Here is a 25256-nt window from a genome sequence, read left to right on the forward strand (position 1 = left end):
GTGCAACAGCCTTTTGAAAATGTAATTATTTACTAATTTTTTATTATTTTTATGATTTCTTTTTAAGTAACAGAATCTTCCATAAAGAGGATTCTAAATTCTAAAAGAACACATTTTATATGATGTCTGCTTTGGATACATTTGAATGATTACGTTCACAAGACTAAAAGAACTTCTCCTTGTTCGTGTTTTGGTTTTTAAAACGTAAAATTTATTGATGCACTGGTTTGGCCTTGACAGCAGCAACTCAGAGCAGAAAATGAAGGCATTTACTCAACATCAACCTCGTTGGTTTTGGCTGACAGCCCGTATCTTGATAAAAGCCAGACACATAAACACAGCCCCAAGGAGGCTTTTTTTTCCTGTTGTTAATATCGAGACTGACAGGAATTGTTTTTAACGGTGTTTTGTCTAAAAGATACGTGGGCGACAACATCTGTTGTTGATCTCCATCTTTATTTTAGTCACGTTTGTAGTGGACAATAGAATTTCACTCACCAATTACACACACACGCAGTGTATCCTCTATTCAGCACTTACCGCATATTTAAAGGAGAGATTGTACTCGCGGTCGTTTGCTCTGATTTTCCTTTCCAGCTCTGCAAAACAAAAGACAAAAATGAAAAAACAAAAAGCATGACCATAACTGATTTGTATTTAAATATGTTTTTTTTTTTTTAACTGCGAGTAGATTTTTATCTTTTTCTGGCATGAAAAAAATTAAAAACTGTGTAGAAACTATAAATGCTATAAATTTGTGAAATGCAAATAGCAGTGATTTTTTTCCCCCCACTGGTATTTTGAATTGTCAACAATGCAATAGGGCAGTGGTCCCCAATCCTAGTCCACGAGGGCCAGTGTCCCTGCAGGTTTTAGATGTGTCCTTGCTCCATCACAGCTGATTTAAATGGATAAATGACCTCCTCAACATGCCTTGAAGTTCTCCAGAGGCCTGGTAATGAACTGATCATCATGTGATTCAGGTGTGTTGACCGAGGGTGAGATCTAAAACCTGCAGGGACACCGGCCCTCGTGGACTGGGATTGGGGACCCCTGCAATAGGGGCTTGTTTAATGATACACTGCTTTAGTGCCAAATTTAGAAATTCTTTCAAATTCAGTTATACAGTATAACTTGTTATAGAAAAACTAACTTTTATGGCCTCTTTTTTACCCCTGTTCCTTTTGTTATGATGAACGCCTGTAAAATTGGAGGCAGGTGCTTTGGAGTCTGACCTGAACCCCACTGGAACCTATTTTATGCTGAACTGGTGCTTTTGGTTGTGCAACACCAGTTCTGTCCTCTGCCATGGTTTGCAGCATTTTATAGCATCTCCTAATCTTTGCTAATTTAGGAGGGGAAAAAATAGCAAACTGAATCTGTGAGCTGCATCCACCCAGTCTTCTGTATGCTTGTCAATAAGCCAGCTTCCTTTCAGCCTGTCCCGAAGCCAAGCTAATTGAATAAACAGTCTCGAGACCTGTTTTTCTGCCTCAACGACTCAATTAGAGTTCACCAGAACGATCTGCTGTAAAGCAAGTTCGACATAGCTGGGCTATTTTTGAGTTTGCTGGCTCGAGTATGCAATAGTAGTTATCAATTTCTTAGTAAATCCAGGCTTTCTGCTTCAGGCTGTGGGCACACTAATGTGCAATATTAATGTCTATATTCCACATTTGTCCACACAGTCTACCACCTTATGTCTTCCTTTTATATTTTATTTTCCCTTGCTGTAAGAGCTCTGTAACACCGAAATTTCTCATCCGTGGGATAATAAAGGTTTATTCTATTGTATTCTATTCTATGCCAAAGAAATTTCTTTGTACTGAAAACATGTATAGAAATTTATTAGTGAAAATGCATTTTAAAGTGAAACCTTCAACCTAACTCCAGTATCATTTGTGAGACTGAAATCTCTGGCTTTTGGCTTAACGTACCTCACTAACCCGTTACTTTGCTTCCCTAACACTAACAAAAACAATCTCCAGGTCATCAGCTGAAGTTCTGGCGCTTTCACTTACTGCCAAGTTTTTCTCTGTTGATGAAATAAAGTTGCTGTTGAAATGTTGTCAAGCACTGTATATAAAACAACAATAATGTTTAGAACTCTAAATATTAGAATTATTTAAACGCCATTATAAAAACACTAAATCTGCTGAGGAAGTTCTTCCAAAGCTTCAGGCTGAGACTGTTTTTCATTTTATTTTTTTCAGAAATGTCAGTAGTGAAAATACAGATGGTAAATATTACGGCGATCCGCTGATATTAATAAACTAAACCTGCTCAAACCTTACCCCTCTCTTTCTTCCTGACACAGTCCAGCCCAAAGAATGACATCTTCTTTTCCTCTTCTTCCTCCTCCTGCTATCTGCCCATCATACCGATCTGTTAAGATCAAGAGAAAACGTCATAATGTGGCTTAAAAAAGATACAAATGAGTCACTAATTATCTCCCTTACAGGGAAGTAAATTCACTCTCGGATATATTACTGCCTTTCTCCTGGAAACTAAGAGTTGAAACGTCAGTGCTGTTAAAGTAGGAATTGCTGCCAGCCGTCATTAGAGCATTTTCCCGTAATGTGCTCTATGAGGTAATCGTTCCTCAAAATGCCCTTTAAAAGGCATTTTGTTTCTTAGCGGAAACAATTTTCAGGCCAGGGAGAAAAGGTTTAGACATCTAAATGGAAGGTGTGTTAGGAAATGGTTACGATAGAGGGAAAAAACTGAAAAAAAAACACAGCTCTTAGGCTATCTAATGAAGGAAAAGATGTCTTTTTTGTGCCAAAACCCCTTGCTCTAGGTCTACATCAGGCCTCTTCATACGTTTCCCATGCTGGGCAGCTTGACTCAGAGGGGACACTCCCCTCTTACGCCACAAATCCACTTCTTCTTTTCTCATTCAGGGCAGGAAGAGGGCAGAGCCAGGAGCCACATCTGGACATAGTATCTGTCTCCGCCAAGTGAGGAACACCATGTGTAGCTGTTAATGCCAAATGCCGAACCGAACCACATGGATTATGTAAGAGGATACACAAATCCCTTTAAACCAGTAACTTGTCAAATTGGATTTAGTGCAAAATAAATAGACAAATTTTATATGCAACAAGAATGATATGTCATTACTAAATCATAGAAATTTATCTAGATTTAAAAAGGGTTTGCTGCTACGACAAAAAGGTGTTTGTAATTCTGGTGGGAGCACATGGCACAATTTTAAATTCACTGAAAGAAAATTATTATTAGGATTTAATATTATTTAAGAATTTGATCAACAGCAAATGCGTAAAACTCTAGGAATGTTTCAATAAATTTAACATCCCAAATTGAATTGCAAACTTGTAAGAGAGACCCATGATTACAGAGGTCGAGATTATTACCTCTGCCAAAGAGCTGAGGTTAGGGTTGGTCAGTAGGGTTGGTTGGGTTGGTCGGTTGGTTGGTTGGGTTAGGGTTGGTTGGGTCGGTAGGGTCGGTAGGGTCGGTAGGGTTGGTCGGTTGGTTGGTTGGGTTGGTCGGTTGGTTGGTTGGGTTGGTTGGGTTAGGGTATGGGTAAAACACTGGAGATTTTTCAATAAATTTAACATCCCCAAACTAATTGCAAACTTATAAGAGAGAATTATGATTACAGAAGTCAAGATTATTACCTCTGCCAAAGAGGTGGGGTAAGAGTTGATTGGTTGGTTGGTTTGAACCAGAGCCTTGGCCCGTCTCAGGAATGGTTAACTTTTAAAGTCGATCTTGATCTAGATTCTAGGTCAGGAGCTCTAGATCCAGATCTAGATCCAGGAAGGTTTGGAAAACTTTTATTACATTGGCAAGGTAATGAAAAATTTTCCATCAAATCCTTAGAAATAAATATTAAATAAAAAAAGTAACAAGAGAACAAATTTTAATGGAATGGTATTGCATTTTGTATATATTCATTTTGTTTTCTTTGTTCTTTTGAAACATGCTTAAAAAGTTTATAACGCAGTAAAAATACAGCATTTTGGGGTCAACTTGAAAGAAAAACAGATGTGAAATGTGAAATGCAAAAGTTAGAACTGTGAAATCTCTAATGTGATATTTAGAGTCCCAAGTTGCAAGTATCGTGTCCCAAATTTTGCCAATACAAACAAATGCAATAGAACTTTAAGGGTGGTTTTAAAGACAAAAGTTTGACCTTATTTGACTTTAAAGAGGCAGTCATAGGTCCAAAGTAGTGTGATACTTAGAACCCCCATTTATCATTTCCTGACATTGCCCGCTAACATTTTTTCTAAATATTGTTTGATGAGATATTTAAACTCTCAAAATGCTGAAACATTCTTAAAAAGACAGGATTTTAAACAAACAACTCGATGCAAGTTAAAAAATGTTATGTGGAAACATCTCGTACAGTTGAAGGAACCATCATGTCAGTTACACAGGAAATTATGCAACTTCATTTCTATAAGCAGCAGTAGGAATCATAGAGACAGTCATGATATGTTATCAGCTATCTCACAGCCTTGCTTATGGTAGAGCTGGTGTTTGTCAAAAGCAAGGCGCCATTTGCCATAAAGGTTTTGCTTTTTCTCCCTTCTCAATGTGGGACTGCATTGCTGTGAGGATGTTGTGTTTTAATGCACCGAATAAGAAAAAATCTGCTAATGTTAAAAAGCAAATATGCAGCTTGTTGTGTAGTGTTGACGTGAGACCGCGACAAGACTGACACACCCACACACACGGTGCACAAAACATTTAGCAGGTTCAAGAAATGTACAAGAACAGAGCGTAAATGTGGTTATGAGAGAGAAGCAAGCGTGTGTGTCACAAAAGTAGTTGTGGTTTTTGAATCCCGCCTCTCAGCTCTGGTTGCCAAGGTGACGTCAGCATTGGAGCTATAAATATCAACCATATGAGTTTGTTGAAGAATGTGAGGAAAGTCTGGAAATACATACACACACACACACACACACACACACACACACAAAGACGCTAATACAGTCGGGGTTGGGCAATTTAACATAACGAAATACAGTGTTCACATGTTTTTATTTTCTTAGCTAACGTGACATAAAAACCATTTGTATACTATTTATTCACTGATTGAATAGAAGCTCTAACTCCTCTCTTATTATCACAGGATTTTCACAAGATTGGGATTGTTGTTGCCAGTAACATTGTCTCAGTGTGACCCCTCTAACCAAAGTTCTTCACAAATGAAGGCGTCAGGAAGTGGCTGATTTGCAAAACTATCTTGATTTCAGTTTTGATCAGATAGCCGCCCGTCATGTTGTATTTTTATACGAAAACAATAATGACTTCAGCAGCATGCATGCTGGGAAATATATGAAAAGTAAAAAAAAAAAAACATCCACCGGATACTTATGCAATGCATTGTGAAACACATTTTCATCCCCAAGCACCGCACGCTGACGCTTTGTTAGAGGCATCGCAACAAAAAGCATCAGACGTCCTTCGGCTTTGGTGATTCGTAACATCGTGAGAAGCAATATTTGATGCTGTGAGCTAATGGTCTGTTTTAAGAAGCCAGGGCCTCAGTTTTCACACAGTTTTGGAGTTTTGTGTTCAGACTTTGTTTTAGGATACTTTTAATTTTGCTTTTGCTCGCTGGTGACAGTTGCGTGCCCAAAGCGGCTCGGTGTTAGTGCAAAGCAGTCTGGGTTAATCTTCTCCCCTTTAACAAGATTACCCTGCAGATTAATGTGGCACATTTTAATTGCGACGTCCTTAAAAATGTTCGTATGTGACAAGTCTCATGGCTCTGAGGTGATATCGATAAAACAGAATTATTCAAATGAGAGTGGGGTAGAAAGACGAAATTAGACAATGAAACTATTTGGACGATCTTAAATCTGAATGTTTTCACATGAGGCTGTTTTTCCCACTCTACATTTGGATGGTCTCCTAGGCTGGTTAATTTGTCATCCATCTAAGACAAAAACATGGCTGAGTTACTACTGGTAAATCCCTTTGCTCTCACTATGAAAATCTGGTCACTGCTGGTCTTCAGCGTCATTCAGCTGTCTCGAGTCTTGAGTCCCAGTGTCTGACAAACTACCTCCATTAACTTGGACTGTAGCTCATGTTAATAGACCTTGTTCTGCTCTGTAGGTCCACTGCAACCCGATGGATCACTCTAACCAGAACTTGATTCGTTTTAGAAAGAGTAGTTGTGCCTCCTTTTACACACACAACCTTGTTACAACCACAAATGATATATCTAACTCTATGGAAAACATTGTGGGGCGGTACTCCAGCACCTAAATCTGAAAGGTCTGTTAATGCATATTTAGAGATATTTGCAAAATAACAAGAAAACAGTGACATCACAGTCCACCTAAACCAACAAGACATTCTTCTTTCTTTAGGCAGTCTGGGACAGTTTAATCCAGGCTAAACTTGGTAGTTTATAGCAATGTGGTAATAATGCTCTGTAATGCAGTGGTACAGAGCAAGCTGTGGTTTTCATGGGAGATGTGAGGCACACCAAGAGTAGCAGACATTTATATTTTAGGTGATATTGATTAGATTCGCTCACTGAATTCTATCTGTTATTCTAGCTTCAGGGATATCTGCAGTTTTGGAAATCGTCCATGTAGCTTGTGACATATCTGGTCGTATCTTGTGGAAAACTCCACAAAGAGCAGTGAATCTTGGAATAGCAGCACAGGTGAACGGATCACAGCCTGTACACAAAGAACAAATGAATTATGTCACTTATTTATAAATAATTCTTTAGCCACGGTGGACTGCTACGTTTGCCCAACTTCCAAATCCCACTTTAAACTCTGCTTATAATCTTTTTTTTTTAAGAAGAATTTGATAGGAAATGTTACGGTGGAAATGGTGCACTGAAGTAAAAACTGGGTTTGACGCATTGCCCAACTAAAGTCAACAGAGCTTTGTAATCAATGATAGATTACAAAACAACACTATCAGGACTCACTTTCACTATGATAACAGACTAGTTTTGTTTGATGGAACAAGTGAAGTTTCTAAGGAAACTTGTTATGTCATTATTTACACCAAAAAAAATACCAGGACGCCAGAGTTTCTCCACGTGTGCAGCTGTGGAGAAACACTTATGTACACTTATAATGTTCTCCCCTTAAATGTTCCAAAAGGTTGATTCTGCTCATCTGGATGTGACGTTTTCAGGGGGAGAAACATTTTGTCACCCATCCAAGTGACTTCTTCCATCTCAGCTGACTGCAGGTTTCCCCAACCTTATAAAAAGTACATTTGCACAATAACTCAAACCAGCCTATTGAAGGAACAATGTCTGTGAGGTCTGAGAAATGTTTCTCCCACTGAAAACGCTACATCCAGATGAACAGAGTCAACCTTTTGAGATTTACTTACTTGGATGATTGAGCATGCATCAAGACCCCTTAAATGCTAGAAAACAAACCCCTCATTCATTCACTAAGTGACTCAGTTGAATAAAAAAAAAAATCTGTCTATTCTGCAGACAAACACAGAAGTCATGTGGGTCGACAGCTAGAGGCGTGTCCAGCCTGGTGAAAGTTTCATTTTATTCCTCTGCAGCCATCAGGACGACTTAGCAAGATTTCAAATGTCAAATGGCGTGGATTGTTCAAGTTTCTCTGATCCATGCAATCGGTTTTGGCAGACTGTGACTTTGCAAGTTTTACTGCTGCGTTGACACACCACCAAGACCAAACTGATTCCTCTGAATGAGTTATGGATGGTCTGAGAGATTTACCAGCTGTTTTAGCTTAGAATGTCGCTAAGGTCTGATAAATTACAACGTACAAGTACTGTTAACAAAATATAAAATAACAATTTTTAAGGATATTACTGCAGATTGTCTTCATCTAGGCGCTGGGAAATGAGTCAGAAGATAAATATAAGGGTTTCTCCTACAACTATACACACCTGTATTGAATTAGTGATAAGTTTAGAGTGAATTTTCTTGTGAATTATTTTTTATATTAACTTTTTCTGATCTTTAAAAGAGATCTGGCACCAATATGATGTTTCATAAACTTTTTTTGTAGTGACGCATAATGTTTCTGTGTTATTGTGCAGCGATATCAGAAGCATATTCAAGAATTGCAAAGAGCTTCACTGGTATAAAAGTACAAAAACAAATTTTAAGTGTATTTCGGTCCAGACATTGACAGTATCAGCACAGGAGAATGTGTTTGTATCGTGTTTGCTTTTCATTTTCAGAGCAGATTATCAGCATATCCTTATCCTGTGTTAGGTTATATGCAAAGAAACTTGTGCAGCCATCACTGCTGCACAAAAGTCTTGGCATTTAGTTTTGACTTTGTCTTGTAAATTCTTAAAGAAGGCCCAAAGGTTTTATATACAGACCTCTTTTTTCCAGAGGAGCACAACATTTTCCTACGTTCACTTCTTATGTAATCACAGTTTCATGGAGATATTATAGTGGTTATAGTTTTGCAGAACATTTTTCAATGTAAGTTTGCAGATTTTCCATGTTTTTATGGATCCTGTGAAGCCCCAGGCATCCACTTTTGTTATGTGTATTTTGTTATATGACACATGAACAAAACAAAACATTCTTTTGAGTTTAGTTATGTAATTCAACCTGCAGGCTCATGAAACATGCTGGAGTTGTGTAATCTCTTACTGTAAATATCACATGTTCACTCACTGATAAATCATATCAAGCACAAGAAGAGTCTGATAATTGCTTTTTATACTGTACAGTGCAGATATGGAAGCCAGTAGTTTCCTGGTTGCTGAAATTTCAGGTACACGGGGGCATGGATTGCGAAAAGCTTAGCTATGAAGGCAAATTCTTACAAAACTGAAGAACACAAATCAAGAACAAATCTTTCAAATGCTTTAAATATTCGTCTGTCAACAAAGCCAATCGAAGAGTCGAAAAGTCAAACATCCTTAAAAACGACATTTCACATTGGAGTGGATGAAGACTTCCTCCAGTTATGGTACTTGTGCTTAGAGCGGGGCGATATGACCAAAAATATTTATCACGATATACATTTGTAAATTTGCGATAACGATATAACTGATGATATAATTGACACTAGACAAAATACTTTACAACTCCACAACTTTATTAGTGCAAAAAATCCCATCAATGTATTTTCACTTAAACAAGCAGCTGTTTTTTATGTGCATTAAAGTTATATAAAAATGTAACAGTGCAAATTCCTTGCTGACAGTTTAACCAAAAGGCATTTCCAGTGGAAATTGGCCGACATATCCACAGCATAACCACGTTTAATATCCACAAAACTTAAAAAGAGGTTATACACACACACAATACGGTAATATTATGTTGAAGCACAGTACGTATCACTCCGCGAGGCTCCGCCTACGATAGCCGTAATGCTCCCACAATCCATCAAGCGGTGCGGGTTCATAGCTTAGCAAAGTCGTACTAAAACATCTGACAGATTTTCCAGCGCCGTGTACGACATAAAATCGTTTTGAGGTCAGTAAACACAACCAGAATTCATACATAAGGCACACGGGATTATAAGGGGCACTGTCGATTTTCAGAAAAATCAAAGGATTGATTTTAAGTGTGTCGTATTTTCCAAACAACACGGTAATAACGACGGCCCGCTAGCATGCTCTACCAAAAATAGTGTTTCTTTGTGTATCTGACGGACGAAAGCTAAACCAGTTCCACACCACTGAAGTTGCAGCATTTTTACAAACCAATTCTGGTTCATCTGTTTCATTTAACGATCCGCTTTCGCTCTTCTCATTCTGCGTCGCCGCCATGTGCGTATGTAAACATAAGCACTGCGCATGCGCGTTTTACCCATATTCTATCGCGATATTTCATTTTCCTATCGTTGCCCAAAGTTACACCGGTATTACCGTGAACGGTATGATATAGCCCAGCCCTACTTGTGCTGTTTTAATCATTTTGAGACACAAACTGCTTCACGTTTGGCTTTAAAACCAAAGTGGAAAAGAGATAAGTGGGTCAAGGGGAGATACTGTGGTTTAAATAAAACCACTTTAACAGATGAAGGCACTACTGTTTGTTTTAATTATCTTCAACGTGCACACACACAGACACAAACACTCAAGAATCAATTACACTTAATCATCATTAACATAACTGCTACCTGCCTAATGTTAATTTACAATAAAACTTGTGCTAAACTTAATTTTATCCCAACCTTCATCAGATCTTCCCACTAAAATCTTCCAACATAGATCACACATATATAACGCACAACAGATTTATGCATCTACAACACACAAACACACACACGCACACTTTCTCTGTGCAGTTCTCCTCTTTAAAGTGCAGCAAACACCATCATCATGCAAACAAAGGTGTGTAAGAGTATCCAAGTTGTCAGAGTCACCTGTGGCCGGTCAGAGGTCACACAAATGAAAGGCTGTCTTGTCCAATCGGTGATCTCTGGTTTCTGAGCTGAACAGAGCTCTATTATCAAAACTGACTGCTTGATCGCAGCTGAAAGAAAGACTCTTTTCCTCTGTGTGCATGAATCCAAATTACAGAAAAGCTCCCTTTGTATTTGTCCAGTCTGAAAAAGGATGGTTTTCTACTACTTAAGGCTAACAAAGCAATCAAATGACTAATTACAAAAGCAACCTGTGGATTAACAAAGGTGGTGTCTTAGTTTAAAACTTCAAAACATGTTTTTTAAAGGTTAGAGGAAACCAAAGAATTCCCGAGATAACATACGTCAGGCTTAAAATGCATTTCCGCTTCACTGAAGCGCTGTGGTTATCATATTTATGTCAAATTTATAAAGCTTCAGTAAAAGCTCTCCAACAAGCTATCAACATATCACAAACATCAAATGACACTGCCATCCTGAAATAGACACCAACTCTGCACATAGTGATGTACTGAGATGCAGATGAGAGCTGTTGCAAAACAGTTTCCATAAAAGAGCCAATCAGACGATGACCTGCAGTAACAGATAAGCCAACGAGCACAGCTGCAGTTTTTTCAGAGCCCTAAGCATGTTCCCTCTCTGTGTGTTTTGTCTAATGGCAAACAGAGCTTTGGATAAATGGGCCCTGTTTTCACTGTGGAGAAAAGGTGTGTGTAGAGAAGAAGGAAACATTTACAGTTTCAGCTGTGGAAAACTCTTAATGGCTATTAAATGTCACCACAAGTTTAAGAGCTTCTCAGTCAAAGATTAAAGGAATATAATTGTTTGTCAGATGTTTTCTGTGTCTCACAGTAACGCACAAGGTAGACTTTGGTAGCAGTACGTCACACAACACAAAGAGCTACAGCATCTCTAAAACAGAGACATTAAAGATTAAATGAAGAATGTTGGACTATCTTGCACTTTGTTTGACTCATTTACATACAAACTCTTCTTAGCTTTATATACTAGTGTATCTATGTGGTTGAGACGTTTGCCTAATAAGAAGAGGATCCCAGCTAGGGCTGGGCTATATCATACCGTTCACGGTAATACCGGTGTAATTTTGGGCAACGATAGGAAAATGAAATATCGCGATAGAATATGGGTTAAACGCGCATGCGCAGTGCTTATGTTTACATACGCACATGGCGGCGACGCAGAATGAGAAGAGCGAAAGCGGATCGTTAAATGAAACGGATGAACCAGAATTGGTTTGTCAAAATGCTGCAGCTTCAGTGGTGTGGAACTGGTTTAGCTTTCGTCCGTCAGATACACAACAAAGCACTATCTTTGGTAGAGCATGCTAGCGGGCCGTCGTTATTACCGTGTTGTTTGGAAAATATGACACACTTAAAATCAATCCTTTGATTTTTCTGAAAATCGACAGTGCCCCTTATAATCCCGTGTGCCTTATGTATGAATTCTGGTTGTGTTTACTAATCTCGAAACAATTTTATGTCGTACACGGCGCTGGAAAATCTGTCAGATGTTTTAGTACGACTTTGCTAAGCTACGAACCCGCACCGCTTGATGGATTGTCGGAGCATTACGGCTATCGTATGTAGGCGCCTCGCGGAGTGATACATGCTGTGCTTCAACATAATATTACCGTATTGTGTGTGTATAACCTCTTTTTAAGTTTTGTGGATATTATACACGGTTATGCTGAGGATATGTCGGCCAATTTCCACTGGAAATGCCTTTTGGTTAAACTGTCAGACAGCAATTTGCACTGTTACATTTATATACAGTGGGGCAAAAAAGTATTTAGTCAGCCACCGATTGTGCAAGTTCCCCCACTTAAAATGATGACAGAGGTCAGTAATTTGCACCAGAGGTACACTTCAACTGTGAGAGACAGAATGTGAAAAAAAAATCCATGAATTCACATGGTAGGATTTGTAAAGAATTTATTCGTAAATCAGGGTGGAAAATAAGTATTTGGTCAATAACAAAAATACAACTCAGTACTTTGTAACATAACCTTTGTTGGCAATAACAGAGGTCAAACGTTTACTATAGGTCTTTACCAGGTTTGCACACACAGTAGCTGGTATTTTGGCCCATTCCTCCATGCAGATCTTCTCAAGAGCAGTGATGTTTTGGGGCTGTCGCCGAGCAACACGGACTTTCAACTCCCGCCACAGATTTTCTATGGGGTTGAGGTCTGGAGACTGGCTAGGCCACTCCAGGACTTTCAAATGCTTCTTACGGAGCCACTCCTTTGTTGCCCGGGCGGTGTGTTTTGGATCATTGTCATGTTGGAAGACCCAGCCTCGTTTCATCTTCAAAGTTCTCACTGATGGAAGGAATTTTTGGCTCAAAATCTCACGATACTTGGCCCCATTCATTCTGTCCTTAACACGGATCAGTCGTCCTGTCCCCTTGGCAGAAAAACAGCCCCATAGCATGATGTTTCCACCCCCATGCTTCACAGTAGGTATGGTGTTCTTGGGATGCAACTCAGTATTCTTCTTCCTCCAAACACGACGAGTTGAGTTTATACCAAAAAGTTCTACTTTGGTTTCATCTGACCACATGACATTCTCCCAATCCTCTGCTGTATCATCCATGTGCTCTCTGGCAAACTTCAGACGGGCCTGGACATGCACTGGCTTCAGCAGCGGAACACGTCTGGCACTGCGGGATTTGATTCCCTGCCGTTGTAGTGTGTTACTGATGGTGACCTTTGTTACTTTGGTCCCAGCTCTCTGCAGGTCATTCACCAGGTCCCCCCGTGTGGTTCTGGGATCTTTGCTCACCGTTCTCATGATCATTTTGACCCCACGGGATGAGATCTTGCGTGGAGCCCCAGATCGAGGGAGATTATCAGTGGTCTTGTATGTCTTCCATTTTCTGATGATTGCTCCCACAGTTGATTTTTTCACACCAAGCTGCTTGCCTATTGTAGATTCACTCTTCCCAGTCTGGTGCAGGTCTACAATTCTTTTCCTGGTGTCCTTCGAAAGCTCTTTGGTCTTGGCCATGGCGGAGTTTGGAGTCTGACTGGTTGAGGCTGTGGACAGGTGTCTTTTATACAGATGATGAGGTCAAACAGGTGCCATTCATACAGGTAACAAGTGGGGGACAGAAAAGCTTCTTACAGAAGACGTTACAGGTCTGTGAGAGCCAGGGATTTTCCTTGTTTGAGGTGACCAAATACTTATTTTCCACCCTGATTTACGAATAAATTCTTTACAAATCCTACCATGTGAATTCATGGATTTTTTTTTCACATTCTGTCTCTCACAGTTGAAGTGTACCTCTGGTGCAAATTACTGACCTCTGTCATCATTTTAAGTGGGGGAACTTGCACAATCGGTGGCTGACTAAATACTTTTTTGCCCCACTGTATAACTTTAATGCACATAAAAAAAACAGCTGCTTGTTTAAGTGAAAACACATTGATGGGATTTTTTGCACTAATAAAGTTGTGGAGTTGTAAAGTATTTTGTCTAGTGTCAATTATATCGTCAGTTATATCGTTATCGCAAATTTTCAAATGTATATCGTGATAAATATTTTTGGTCATATTGCCCTGCTCTAATCCCAGCATCTGGTGTAAAAATCAGACAAAACAAAAAGTGTGAAGTTATGCTATGAAGACCCCATGTGTATGAAGATGTTGAAAGTAGCTGTTAGATTTATACACCAATAAGAAAAGAGTGTGCTTTTGGTTCAAATGCATCTCATTGCAAGAGTAACACTGACTGATGAAAAATGATGCGTTGGAAGTGACAGAGCTTTCTCATGAATATTATAATCCAGTGACACTTTGCCACACCAGTAGTTTGACAACACTGCATTATCTGACACACAATGATGTGTGAGATGCCTGAGCCTTCCTACATCAGCTCCTCTGAGCAAATCAAACTTAGTTTAGTTAGTTCCCATAGAAAGCATCGTGTAACTCTTCCTCTAATCGCCGCATGGTAGTGATTTCATTTTAACACAGTAAAAAAAAGTGAAACAAAAAACCCAGCAGACTTTCGATGAGACTGAAGTTCAGCTCTTGTTCTTGGTTATGTTTTGCTTTCACTCACTGTTTTACTCTAGTGACCTGATTATGTTTAGGGATGGGAAAAGCTCACAGATCAAAAGATGAAACAAATAATGCTTAAAGCATACCTACGCATCATAAGAGCAGGATGCACAAAAACACTTTTGGATTGTTTTCTGGGGGAAGACTAGTTTGCTTCCTACACTGGACGAATTCAGGCTTAGCAAAGACAAAATGAGTCTGATGGTTTCTCATAACTGATGCAATTGTTTTGGGTGTTTGCGGTTATTTTTTTCCCCACCTATGTATTTTTTATCAGTCATCTCTCTGACGTTGTTTTTGATTCTTGTCTTCTTGTGTTTTACTGCTTTTTGTCTCTTTGTGGTTATTTAAACTTTTGAAATGACAGCAGAGATAAGAGATGCAGTCATTTCCTACCTCTTTTTATTATCTTCTGGCTATATTTGTAGCTTTGGTGTCATCATGTTCAGTTTGCATATTGTTTTACTCTGAGCTCTGTGACTTTGTGACTTATAATCTCAGAATGATTAACAGAAAACTGAAATTTTTCATTGGTGATCCTGGTTTTCAGGGGTCAGCATTCCCAAACCTCCACCCTAGGTTTTCTGCTGTGTCTCTATCAGCAAGTACTTGTGTTATCTGGCTTTTTGCTAATAATAGCTGCCCTGCAGTCTGAATGTTTCAGTACACTTCAACCTTTTGAGGTAAGTAGAGCTGCAACATATAATTGAGTCAAAAATTAGTCAATCACCTAAAACTATTTTGGGGATTAGGAAATTACGTCTGTCTTCTTCTGTTTAGCTTTCATTGTATTCATTCATTTATTCAGTGGGTATATTGGTTGGTAGGTAACTTCAGTAGCATTTTCACACCATGGTAATACTCTGGCATTAACTCGGCCTCCATTAACATCATGAGGAATCTCAGAGACATTTATAACCAGGACGTGTCCTTCAGTGTGCATATTAAACAAATATTCATTCCATTTGTGCAATATCGCTGAAATTAGAAGCATCCTGCCTCAAAGTGATGCTGAAAAACTAGTTCATGCATTTATTACTATTACTATTATCAGGATGTCCTAAAAACTCCTGAAAAGCCTTTAGTTAATTCAAAATACTGCAGTGAGAGTACTGACAGAGACAAGAAAGAGACAGCATATTTCTCCTACACCGACTTCATTGGTTTCCTGTTAAATTCTGAATCAAATTTAATTTTATTGAATAAGCAGAAGCCATCTTATCTTAAAGACCTCATAGTACCATATCACCCCAATAGAGCACTTCGCTCTCAGACTGCTGGTTTACTAGTGATTCCTGGAGTATTTAAAAGTAGAATAGGAGGCAGAGCCTCAGGCTCCTCTGTTTTCATTTGGAGACAGACACAGTCGCTGCTTTTAAGATCAGGATTAAAACTTTCCTTTTTGGCGACCCTGAATCCTCCCTTAGTTACACTACAATAGGTCTCTTGTTCACTACCTTTTTATGTGTTTATCCACCACTCTGCATTTAATCATTATTTATTATTCATCTCTGGCTCTCTTCCACAATGTGTCTTCGTACTGTCTTCCTCCCCTCACCCCAACCAATCACAGCAAATGGCCGTCCCTCCCTGAGCCTGATTCTGCCGGCTCAAGAGTTGGGAGGTCGCTTTGTAATTGGAAGGTTGCTGGTTCGAGCCCCGGCTTCGACAGTCTCGGTCGTTGTGTCCTTGGGCAAGACCCTTCACCCGTTGCCTACTGGTGGTGGTCAGAAGGCCCGGTGGCGCCAGTGTCCGGCAGCCTCGCCTCTGTCAGTGCGCCCCAGGGTGGCTGTGGCTACAATGTAGCTTGCCATTACTAGTCCTTAGGGACTATAAGATCATATACAAATACAGGCCATTTACCATTTAAAAGGGCATTTTTCCTTTCCAGCGTCGCCAAAGAGCTTGCTCAAGAGCTTTCTTAATTTTTTTGTATTATTGCCAGGTCTTTTCCTTACGATAAAAAGCACCTTGAGGCAACTGTTGTCGTGATTTGGCACTATACAAACAAAATTTTATTGAATTGAAGTAAAGCGCTTTACCAAAGCAGAACTATACAGTGTCAACTACTCTGTGCAGTCCCATGAAAAACTAAGTACACCCTTACTACTTCTACAGGCATTAAGAGGGGAAGTAATAAAATGCACTTGATTAACTGATCATCAGCCAGTGCGCACACTTCTATAACAGCCATGTTGGAGAAAACCAAACACAGGATATAAACAAAAACCCACACTGCGAAGCACGGTGGTGCAGTGGTGTTAATGTGTGCTTGTTCTGTAGCCACAGGACCAGTTATTTGACGCAACTGTGAACTTCTCTGCACACCAAAGTATTCTAAAGTCAAATGTGAGATGTGATTTACATTTTTAGGAATTCGACCTTCTCTCTGTTTTCTTATTCTGTTCTTATGGCTAGAAGGAAATGTTCCACAGCGTTATGTTTTGTCTTTATAAAACCCTCTGTGTTAAGATTTACTCATCTGTACAAGTTGTCATTTGCGTGGAATGTTCTGAGTGCATTCTGTGACCACTGTGGTTGGTAGATAACTTTGTTATTCTTTGTCAAATACCAGTAGTGTTGCTGTACTCTGTATTGTTATTTGACCCCTTTGCAAAGGTAAATTATAACCTCACAAAGACAAGCCAACTGGTTTCAGCAGATGACGCCCACCCTGAGCCTGGTTCTGCCGAAGGTTTCTTCCTGTTAAAAAGGACTTTTTCCTTCCCACTGTTACCAAAGTGCTTGGACATAGGGAGTCATATGATTGTTGGGTTTTTCCTCTGTATATATTGTAGCGTCTACCTTACAATATAAAGCGCCTTGAGGCGACTGTTGTTGTGATTTGGTGCTGTATAAATAAAATGAATTAAATTGAACTTATTTCTCTAGATAGACATATCAGATTTTAAACAGAAAAATCTTTTCCAAAATTATGTCATGCAACGGGGCAACGATCTCACCCCGGCAAATCTACAACGGAATGACTGAAAATGAAAGGAATCAGGGTGTTGCAAATGGCCTACTAACAAGCCAGACCTCAGACCTCGAAAAGCTGTGGGATGTCAAGAGAACCCTCAATGAACTGAAAGAAAGAAGAGTGTGGCAAATTTCCTCCGCACAAATAAGAGCCTCATAAAGTCAGACAGAAAACAATTAAAGTTATGGGGGCCAGTGGTGGTGTATTTAAGGGTTGTAAAGTTAAGGAAGCAATGTATAAATCCAGCCTGATGTTACGCTACACACGAATGATCTTACCCTAGGGTGAAGAATAGTGCTTATTAATTTAGCCCACTACAAGTAAGAGAAGCTGGAAGGGGGGGGGGATATTCCTCCACAGACTTTCAGATTTCTGTCCCGAAAACTGTTACAGTAACTCAACAATTGCTGGAAGTAATGTGATCCTGTTAAATGCCCTTAATAGCAGAAGATGAATTCCAGTAAAAGATGACTATAAGCCAAATCAGATAAATTCTGAATAAGTCTTAAAGACCAACACCCTTCCATGCTTCTACATACACTGACTGTTATTTTAATCTTAAGTTTTTAACAAAGTGATTCAACAAAGAAAACATTTGTGCATTTTTGAGACCTCACAGTGTTTCACTCTGGTCATAAAAACCAGGAGATATCAAGAGATTTATCAAAACAAAGAGATGAAGTAGTGATAAAACAATAAGAATTCTAAAATGATTATCAATCTTTTCCCCCACGATCACTTTATATCTGCAGGAATCAGCAAGGTTTTTGGTGATTAGACTCTGAACAGTACATTTGAACCCACTTCCTGACAGATTGAAACCAAAAAATGCTCATTAAGATGTATCTAGATCATCGAGTACAGCAGTTTGTAAAACTTTCACTCGGGCTCTGGATGTCACCTGGCCACAGTTAAACCACAGGTTCAGTGAAACTGACAGTGAGTTTGATGACTCTGACGCACGGTGGTCTGGATGGAGTTGTAGAAAACTATTGTTTGCTGAGTGCATTCAAACTGCTGCAGACAACTCGTAGGGAAAGTGTGAAATTGCTGTTCTTGTATGTATCAGAATTAGCAGGACTTTTGGTTACGAGTCTGAGTTGTTGAATATTGACCGACTGACCAGCCAAATACAGCATTCACATTCATTTATAGTTTCATTTACAAGGAAAGAGTAAAGAAACTACACAGTGAGTGAAATTAAGTGATCCCCTGCTGAATTTGTAAGAGAAATTAAAAATTTTTTATGGCAGCTTACATTAACATCTCAGGAGAGATTTTGGCCCAATAAGACCTAGAGGTGCCGCAAGATTTCACTCCATTACAGCATATTGTGTTGCTAATGGTGTTTTTGACTTCTGGTAGCTGGCTTTAGATCTTTCACAAGCTGCTGTTGTGTAGGTTTGGCTTGATTCACCACTTCCTCGTGGAAGTGCTTTTGTAACGTATTTTAGCTTCTAAAAATCAGTTATTTTTCTGTGGATCAGCTTGTTCCAAAAACTTTAGTAATAAAGTTCTTTAGCCCTTTGTTACCTGCATTTCCATCATGGGCTGAAGCCCCGTGAAGATTAAAGACATGAAATAGCTGATATTTTAAAAAACGCTAATCTTTTTGGTATTTTATTCATGTAGCAATGCAGAACTATTATGGCCAGAAGAAAAAATAATGTAAATGTTAAAACGCTTGGGGAAACCACTACCATAGTGGAAACATTTAGCAATCTCTCGCTTTAATTTCCCTTAGATTCTTATTCCTTAGCTGCAAATGTCTACGAGGGCAAGCGAAACCACAAGTAACCAGACACATGGAACTAACTGCTGGAAAGATTCACCACTGTAAATATCCAACACCAGCAGATGCATTTCTACTGTGGAAAGCTGTGCATGGTGAGATGGCATGAAGTGTTTAATTGAATGAAATCCATCCATCCATCCTCTTCTGCTTATCCAATTCAGGGTTGCGGGGGGGCTGGAGCCTATCCCAGCTTAGGTACACCACGGACAGGTCACCAGTCTGTTGCAGGGCTATTGAATAAAATATATGACCTAAAAAAGTTTTTAAAAAATAAAGAAAATGCATTTCTATGCGATTTTCCTATTAATATATTTTAATAATATTTTGTGTATTTAATTATCTAGGCTGTATTTGAATTTTTTTTAAAGAAAAGAAAAAAAGTAACCAGAAGATGCTGAACCAAGATGTTACGCTTCTTGGGTGGTGGCTATTGCACCGTTTCCCTGCAACCAAACCACAAACACCTTATCTGAAAATATTGGTGTCTGCAAATTCTGAGAAAATAATAACAATAACGTCAACTTTAAACATAGCGAATGCTAGAAAATAGCACCTTAACAGTTTTATTTACAAGTCATTTCAATATGGGATATAGAACTTTGTTAGTGTTGCTACACAAAAAACGTAACTTTTTTTTTTTTTTTTTTTTTACCTGAATTAAAACCCTGTATTTTAATTCTGGAACAGTTCCTACAGTGCAGCCTGAGTCAGTTCCTGGCTATTGTTTGTTAATTTCCCACTTATCTGATTTCTTTGTTCCTCGTAATGTCAGTCACGATGTGGTCAACGGACCAAAAAAAAAAAAAAAAGAGAAAATTCAATATAACCGGGAAATAGGTTGAATAAACAAATAACAAACTGGGTTATATGTTGGTTTGTTCAAGGTTCCTGTCAGTTAATGATTAACATCACTCTGCTCAGTAGCTCTGCATGAATCTGTGATCACATTCTCATGACTGAAAACAATCACATCTCTCTGATTTACATTTTTTCTTTTTAAAAATACAAAAAACCTTTAAACAACATCCCTCCATCTTGAGACAACGATGCCTTTAAAAGCCTTAAAAACTGAACAGATTTGTTGCTTGTTATTTAGATAGAGGTGCATTTACAATGCAAGCGTAAGCAGCGACCTGAAAGAGACCCACTGGTGACAGACATTAACAAAGCAAGAATGGGAAAGTGTTATGACATAAGGACACAATACAGTATCTGTGCTTTGAGCCCCGAGAGCTGCACCAAAAGACCCAAACAATTAACCTCTGAATTATTCACCTGACCTCTCAGGCCACCGAGCCACTCCCCATCTCCTCTTACATGATAAAACACTGACATTATGACTGACCTTTTAAACCTGATAAGATTCTCATTGTACCATAAAGACTCAGGTGTTTTAACATTAAAGACCTTCGACATGTGACAAAATGGATTTTCATGCATGATAAATGCATTTGCTTAAGGTTGGACATTTCTGAGACCTCACGTGACCTCAGTCAAAGTTTAGTCGGGGCAGCTGACGTTCAATCACAAGTTTCACATCTCGTAGCATTTTCTGATTAACCAAACAGCTTCAGTTTTCTCTTCACACAGAATCAGTTTGTAAAGGTTTTTTTAAAATCACACTGGTTCATGACCAGCTTGACTAACTATGTTTTGACACCGATTGCTAGCATCATCAGACTGTTTATAGACACACTTCTTTGGCTCAGACAGAAGTTTTTTCAGCAACTTCTAAACATTTCGTGAAATGTTTCAACAACATTTTCTCGTCACTGTGTCAAATACAGACTTTATCCAACACTTTCATACGTCATATATTAACAAAACTCATCAAAGCTTCAGATTGTCTTTGTTGATATTCACATGTTCTCATAAAAGTTGTTAAATCGGGCGACTGTGAGGTGATAATGGCGGGGATGTGATGCAATTTAACGTTGCGCGCAACATTAACGCTAATTGCTCATTTGTTTTGGGGGAACAGAGAGCACAGCAGACCTGATTTTGTGCACGTATACAGGAGTACAAAAAGAGATGGAGAGTTTATTTTCCACTTCATTATAATGAAAAAATGTATTGATACCAACAGGAAAGCATCGACTAATACTTAACCTTGTTTACACACAGCAGTGAATGGTTAAGCCTACTTTGCTAAGTTGGGTATCAAAGGATAACACAAATATAACAGTATGAAACCGTAACTTCTGCATGTTCCTTTTATAGTTTTTTCAATATGTTTTATATGTAAAAACAGTTCACGTGAACAGTGGACCAGCAGGGGAGTCATCTTAAGTCGAGCATGCCACAAGACAGTTGCAAATATTAGCGTGTCAGCACCGTGTATTTGAAAACAGACAAACAACATTACATCTCTTTATCATCAGCATTTAGCTAAACTACAGAGTCGCGTAGTCATGCCATCTTTCCTGTTTCACATTTGAGTCAAAATTGTTATTATTACCAGAATTAATGGGACCACTGTGGCCCTCTGGATTATTTTTCATCTCTAATAAAAAGATGGAGCAAACAAAGCATTGTTGTAGTCTCGTGACATCTGTGTAAGTGAAGAGAGACACTGAATAAAGCCTGCGCCCACTCACTTATTCGAACTGCGAATGGCTAAATGGCTCAACTGTATACTTTTCCTACACAACAGAAGACTAGAGTTAGGACATAAACTAAACGCACTTAACTTGGTTACATAAGTAAATTGCAATATAAGTGCAACTACAGATGGATTTGGCAACCGGTATGAAAAGAGTAAAGTGGCCAGTCGGAGGATGAACCCGGGGTTACAAAATAGGCCTGATTATACAGAAGTAGATGTGAAATTAACCTTAAGTCTCACCACGTGTATGACCTTAACAAATCCTTTCCCAATGAGGTCTTATTTGATACAAACTGATGTTTGGTTTGTGATTAGTGGTTTCATGGAGAGCAAAATAAACAATAAAGCCTGATATGCTTTAAAAGTGGGATCATCTTGTGACTGATTGTCATCGCTCTTTTCAAAACACCAAGATGACTTTGACTAAAATACTTAGTTCAGAACATTGAGTCAGATAACTGAGGCCAATGCAGAAGACCTTAAACCTGTTATCTGAACGCCAGCAGCTGGTGATAGCTGTTGTTGCAAAAACACTTCCGGCCCAATAAAAAGTCTATGAGAAAACATCTTTCTGTCTTGAAATCCATAAATACTTTCCTGTTAAGTTTATGGGCTCTGTCACTCATTTTTGGCCACAATGTATAAAACAATAATAATATCCATCCATCCATCTTCTTCCACTTATCTGGGGCCGGGTCACGGGGGCAGCAGCCCGAGCAGAGAAGCCCAGACATCCCTCTCCCCAGCCACCTCCTCCAGCTTGTCCGGGGGAACACCAAGGCGTTCCCAGGCCAGCCGAGTGATATAATCTCTCCAGCGTGTCCTGAATCTGCCCCGGTGCCTCCTGTCAGTAGGAGATGCCTGGAACACCTCACCTAGGAGGCGCCCAGGAGGCATCCTTGTCAGATGCCCGAACCACCTCCACTGGCTCCTTTTGATGTGGAGGAGCAGCGGCTCAACTCTGAGCCCCTGCCGGATGGAGAAACTTCTCAGAAATTCTGCCCATAAAATTATGAACAGAATCAGTGACAAAGGGCAGTCCTGGCGGAGCCTATCACCCACCGGGAACAAGTCCGACTTATTGCCGGCTATGCAGACCAAGCTCTTGCAATGGTTGTATAGGGAGTATGGGGTCCAGACACCCCATACTCCCTATAATAATAATATGTCCATCTTTTAAATCTTTGTATTACTGTGTTAGCTGTGGTATACTATGAAACCAGCTCATTGGATAACAGCTTGTCAATCACAATTCGTTAGCCAATGAGCGTGCAATTTGACAGTCAGGCCCATCCTTCCTTGTCACATTTTTTGGGTAACCAATGGCAGCCTTCAAAGATGTCAAAAACCAATGGATAACATCGCACTAACTACATCCATCTTTTACACCATTTATGGTTTGAAATCAAAATGAAGGCGACACCGACCATTGAACTGAGAAATCAGCCTGTTTTATACAAACAAATTTAGAAAGAGGCAGCGAGCTTGCCTCATGCTGAGTGCTGATCAAAGCTTTTTTTAAGTTTCCTTTCCATGTAAGTGGTTACACCCTAAAACATCAGGCAGGCTTACTGTTCAGTGTTGAAAAGTGTTTAAATGCTTTCGTTTTTATCTTGTATGCACTATCAATCAAAACAACACTTTAGTTTATCTTCATTCAAAAACTGAGACAGGATGGCTGAAATCCAGACAATCCAACAGGCTATTTCTAAACCAACACAACAGTCCTGGTACAATGTAAACAAAATGTTAATGTGCCTGCTGTAAAACTCATTTTTAGTTGTTTGTTTTTTAAATGGGAACTCCATCCATTGAGCCAAATGTTGTTAATTTGGCCTTGCAGTTGTTGAGATGTTTCTGGGTGAATTTGGGAGATTTAGGTGGTAATTTAGGGCTTAACGTCCAGTTACTTTTTTGCTACGCCTCTGTGTTTTGAACATACACCTCCTCAAAGTCACAATTAACACTTTAAACACCTCAGTGTTTGGCTGGGAATAGAAAAGTAATGCTTCTGCACCGTAAACACAGGATGACTTCCTCGCAGTCTCCCGCTCTAGGTGATGAAGAAATTACTCATCGCTGACATCAGTGCTAAAACTGCAAAATGTGCTGACACACAATGTACAGCCATATCTTCTCAGATTATCAGTGTTACTACAGTTCCCAAGAACAAGAAACTATTCTTATTATACCAGGTGGTTTCTTTCTGAAACCAAAGAGGACTAAACTCGGGATCTGACAGCTGAGCGGTGCTGCGTGCTCAGACACCGTCTACAAAACAACAAACACACTCTTACGAGGAGCGCGCTGATAGAAAGTTGCCCCCTGAAACAATTTTCGGAAACAGCTTTTTGCTAAACCGACACAACACAGAAGTAACCCATTGTTGTGGAAGCTTTCACGATGACTGCTACTGCAGTGAGGAGGGGAAAAGAAAGCGAAGCCGATATTTTCCCTTTCGACACCCAAGAATGCCAAACTTTCCTCTCCCACCAAAATCTTTCCGTTACTTTTTGGGTTGCTTTTCCCTGGAGAGCGCAAAGGCAGGAAAGACAGTGGAGGGACAGCTCTCGCCTGTTCACTGGAGCTTCCCGTTCAGCTATCTCGCCTTTCTTCTCCATCTCTTCCCCCAACTTCATCTCGACACTCCCCCACCCTCCAGCGTCTCCTTGACTCCCAGACAAGGTCAGCAATACTTGAGCAGCGACGCGGTACTTACCGTGCGTCCTGGCTTGGTGGAGGTGCAGTCTGAGCTGTGGCTTCCCTGCCTCTTCGACAGTGAAAAGTATCCCAACTACGTGAAGGATTGAGAGCTAATGTTTTCCTCCTGTCCACCAACTCGCTCCTGCCTCATTCCCCTCCTTCTCGTACGCTCTCCCCTCCTCTACTTCCTCCTCCCTCCGTCTCCATACACTCCTCTGCGAGGGCGCACTGTTTTTTCGTTCAGATTCAACTCACCAAAACACGGAAATTTACTATGACAGAAAGTTCTGAACGGAGAAGAGGCAAAGCAGCAGACTGGTCACGTTGTGTGAAAATTTAGTCAATCGTTGTGGCCCAATTGGGACCTCTAGTTGGCGAGCCTGAAACAAAACTTTTAAAAAGAAAACAGGATACCGGTTTCCTAAAAACCCACTTCTTCTAGAGGCAAAGGCCATTTAACGGTTTTCTATATGAATCTATAGGCAGCAAAACGGTGTTACACCCCCGAATAAGGGCTAAGGGACCAGGAACCAGGAAAAGAAAAGGCAAAAACACAGTAAAGTGTAAAACAATAAAGTTTTATTGACAATGACTCAACTACTCAAAGAAACACACCGCTATTTCAGCCAAACAAGAGAACAACAACCTAAAATATCCTGCTAAAAAAGGGAAATAATTCTCCAAGTAAAAGGGAAACAGTCCTGCTGCACGAAGAGAGCTATTCACTATGCTTGTGTAGTCATCCAGGTCAT

General features: G+C 39.6%; 1 protein-coding gene across 1 annotated transcript in view; it reads right to left on the reverse strand.

The window, feature by feature from the left end:
- LOC146506281 (phospholipid-transporting ATPase ID-like) overlaps nt 1–24851 on the reverse strand; it is a 51962-nt gene extending 27111 nt beyond the window's left edge. Inside the window, exons 1-3 of the mRNA XM_085180283.1 lie at nt 24521–24851; nt 2295–2385; nt 541–599 (exon numbers count right to left, since the gene is read on the reverse strand). Coding sequence (XP_085036409.1) covers nt 541–599; nt 2295–2337 — 102 coding nt within the window. The 5' untranslated portion in view covers nt 2338–2385; nt 24521–24851. The remainder of the gene's footprint in view (nt 1–540; nt 600–2294; nt 2386–24520) is intronic.
- Between the last annotated feature and the right edge of the window lie 405 nt (nt 24852–25256).

The sequence above is a fragment of the Neolamprologus multifasciatus genome, chromosome 12 (genome assembly GCF_963576455.1).
Source record: "Neolamprologus multifasciatus chromosome 12, fNeoMul1.2, whole genome shotgun sequence".
In the NCBI taxonomy this organism is placed as follows: Eukaryota; Metazoa; Chordata; class Actinopteri; order Cichliformes; family Cichlidae; genus Neolamprologus; species Neolamprologus multifasciatus.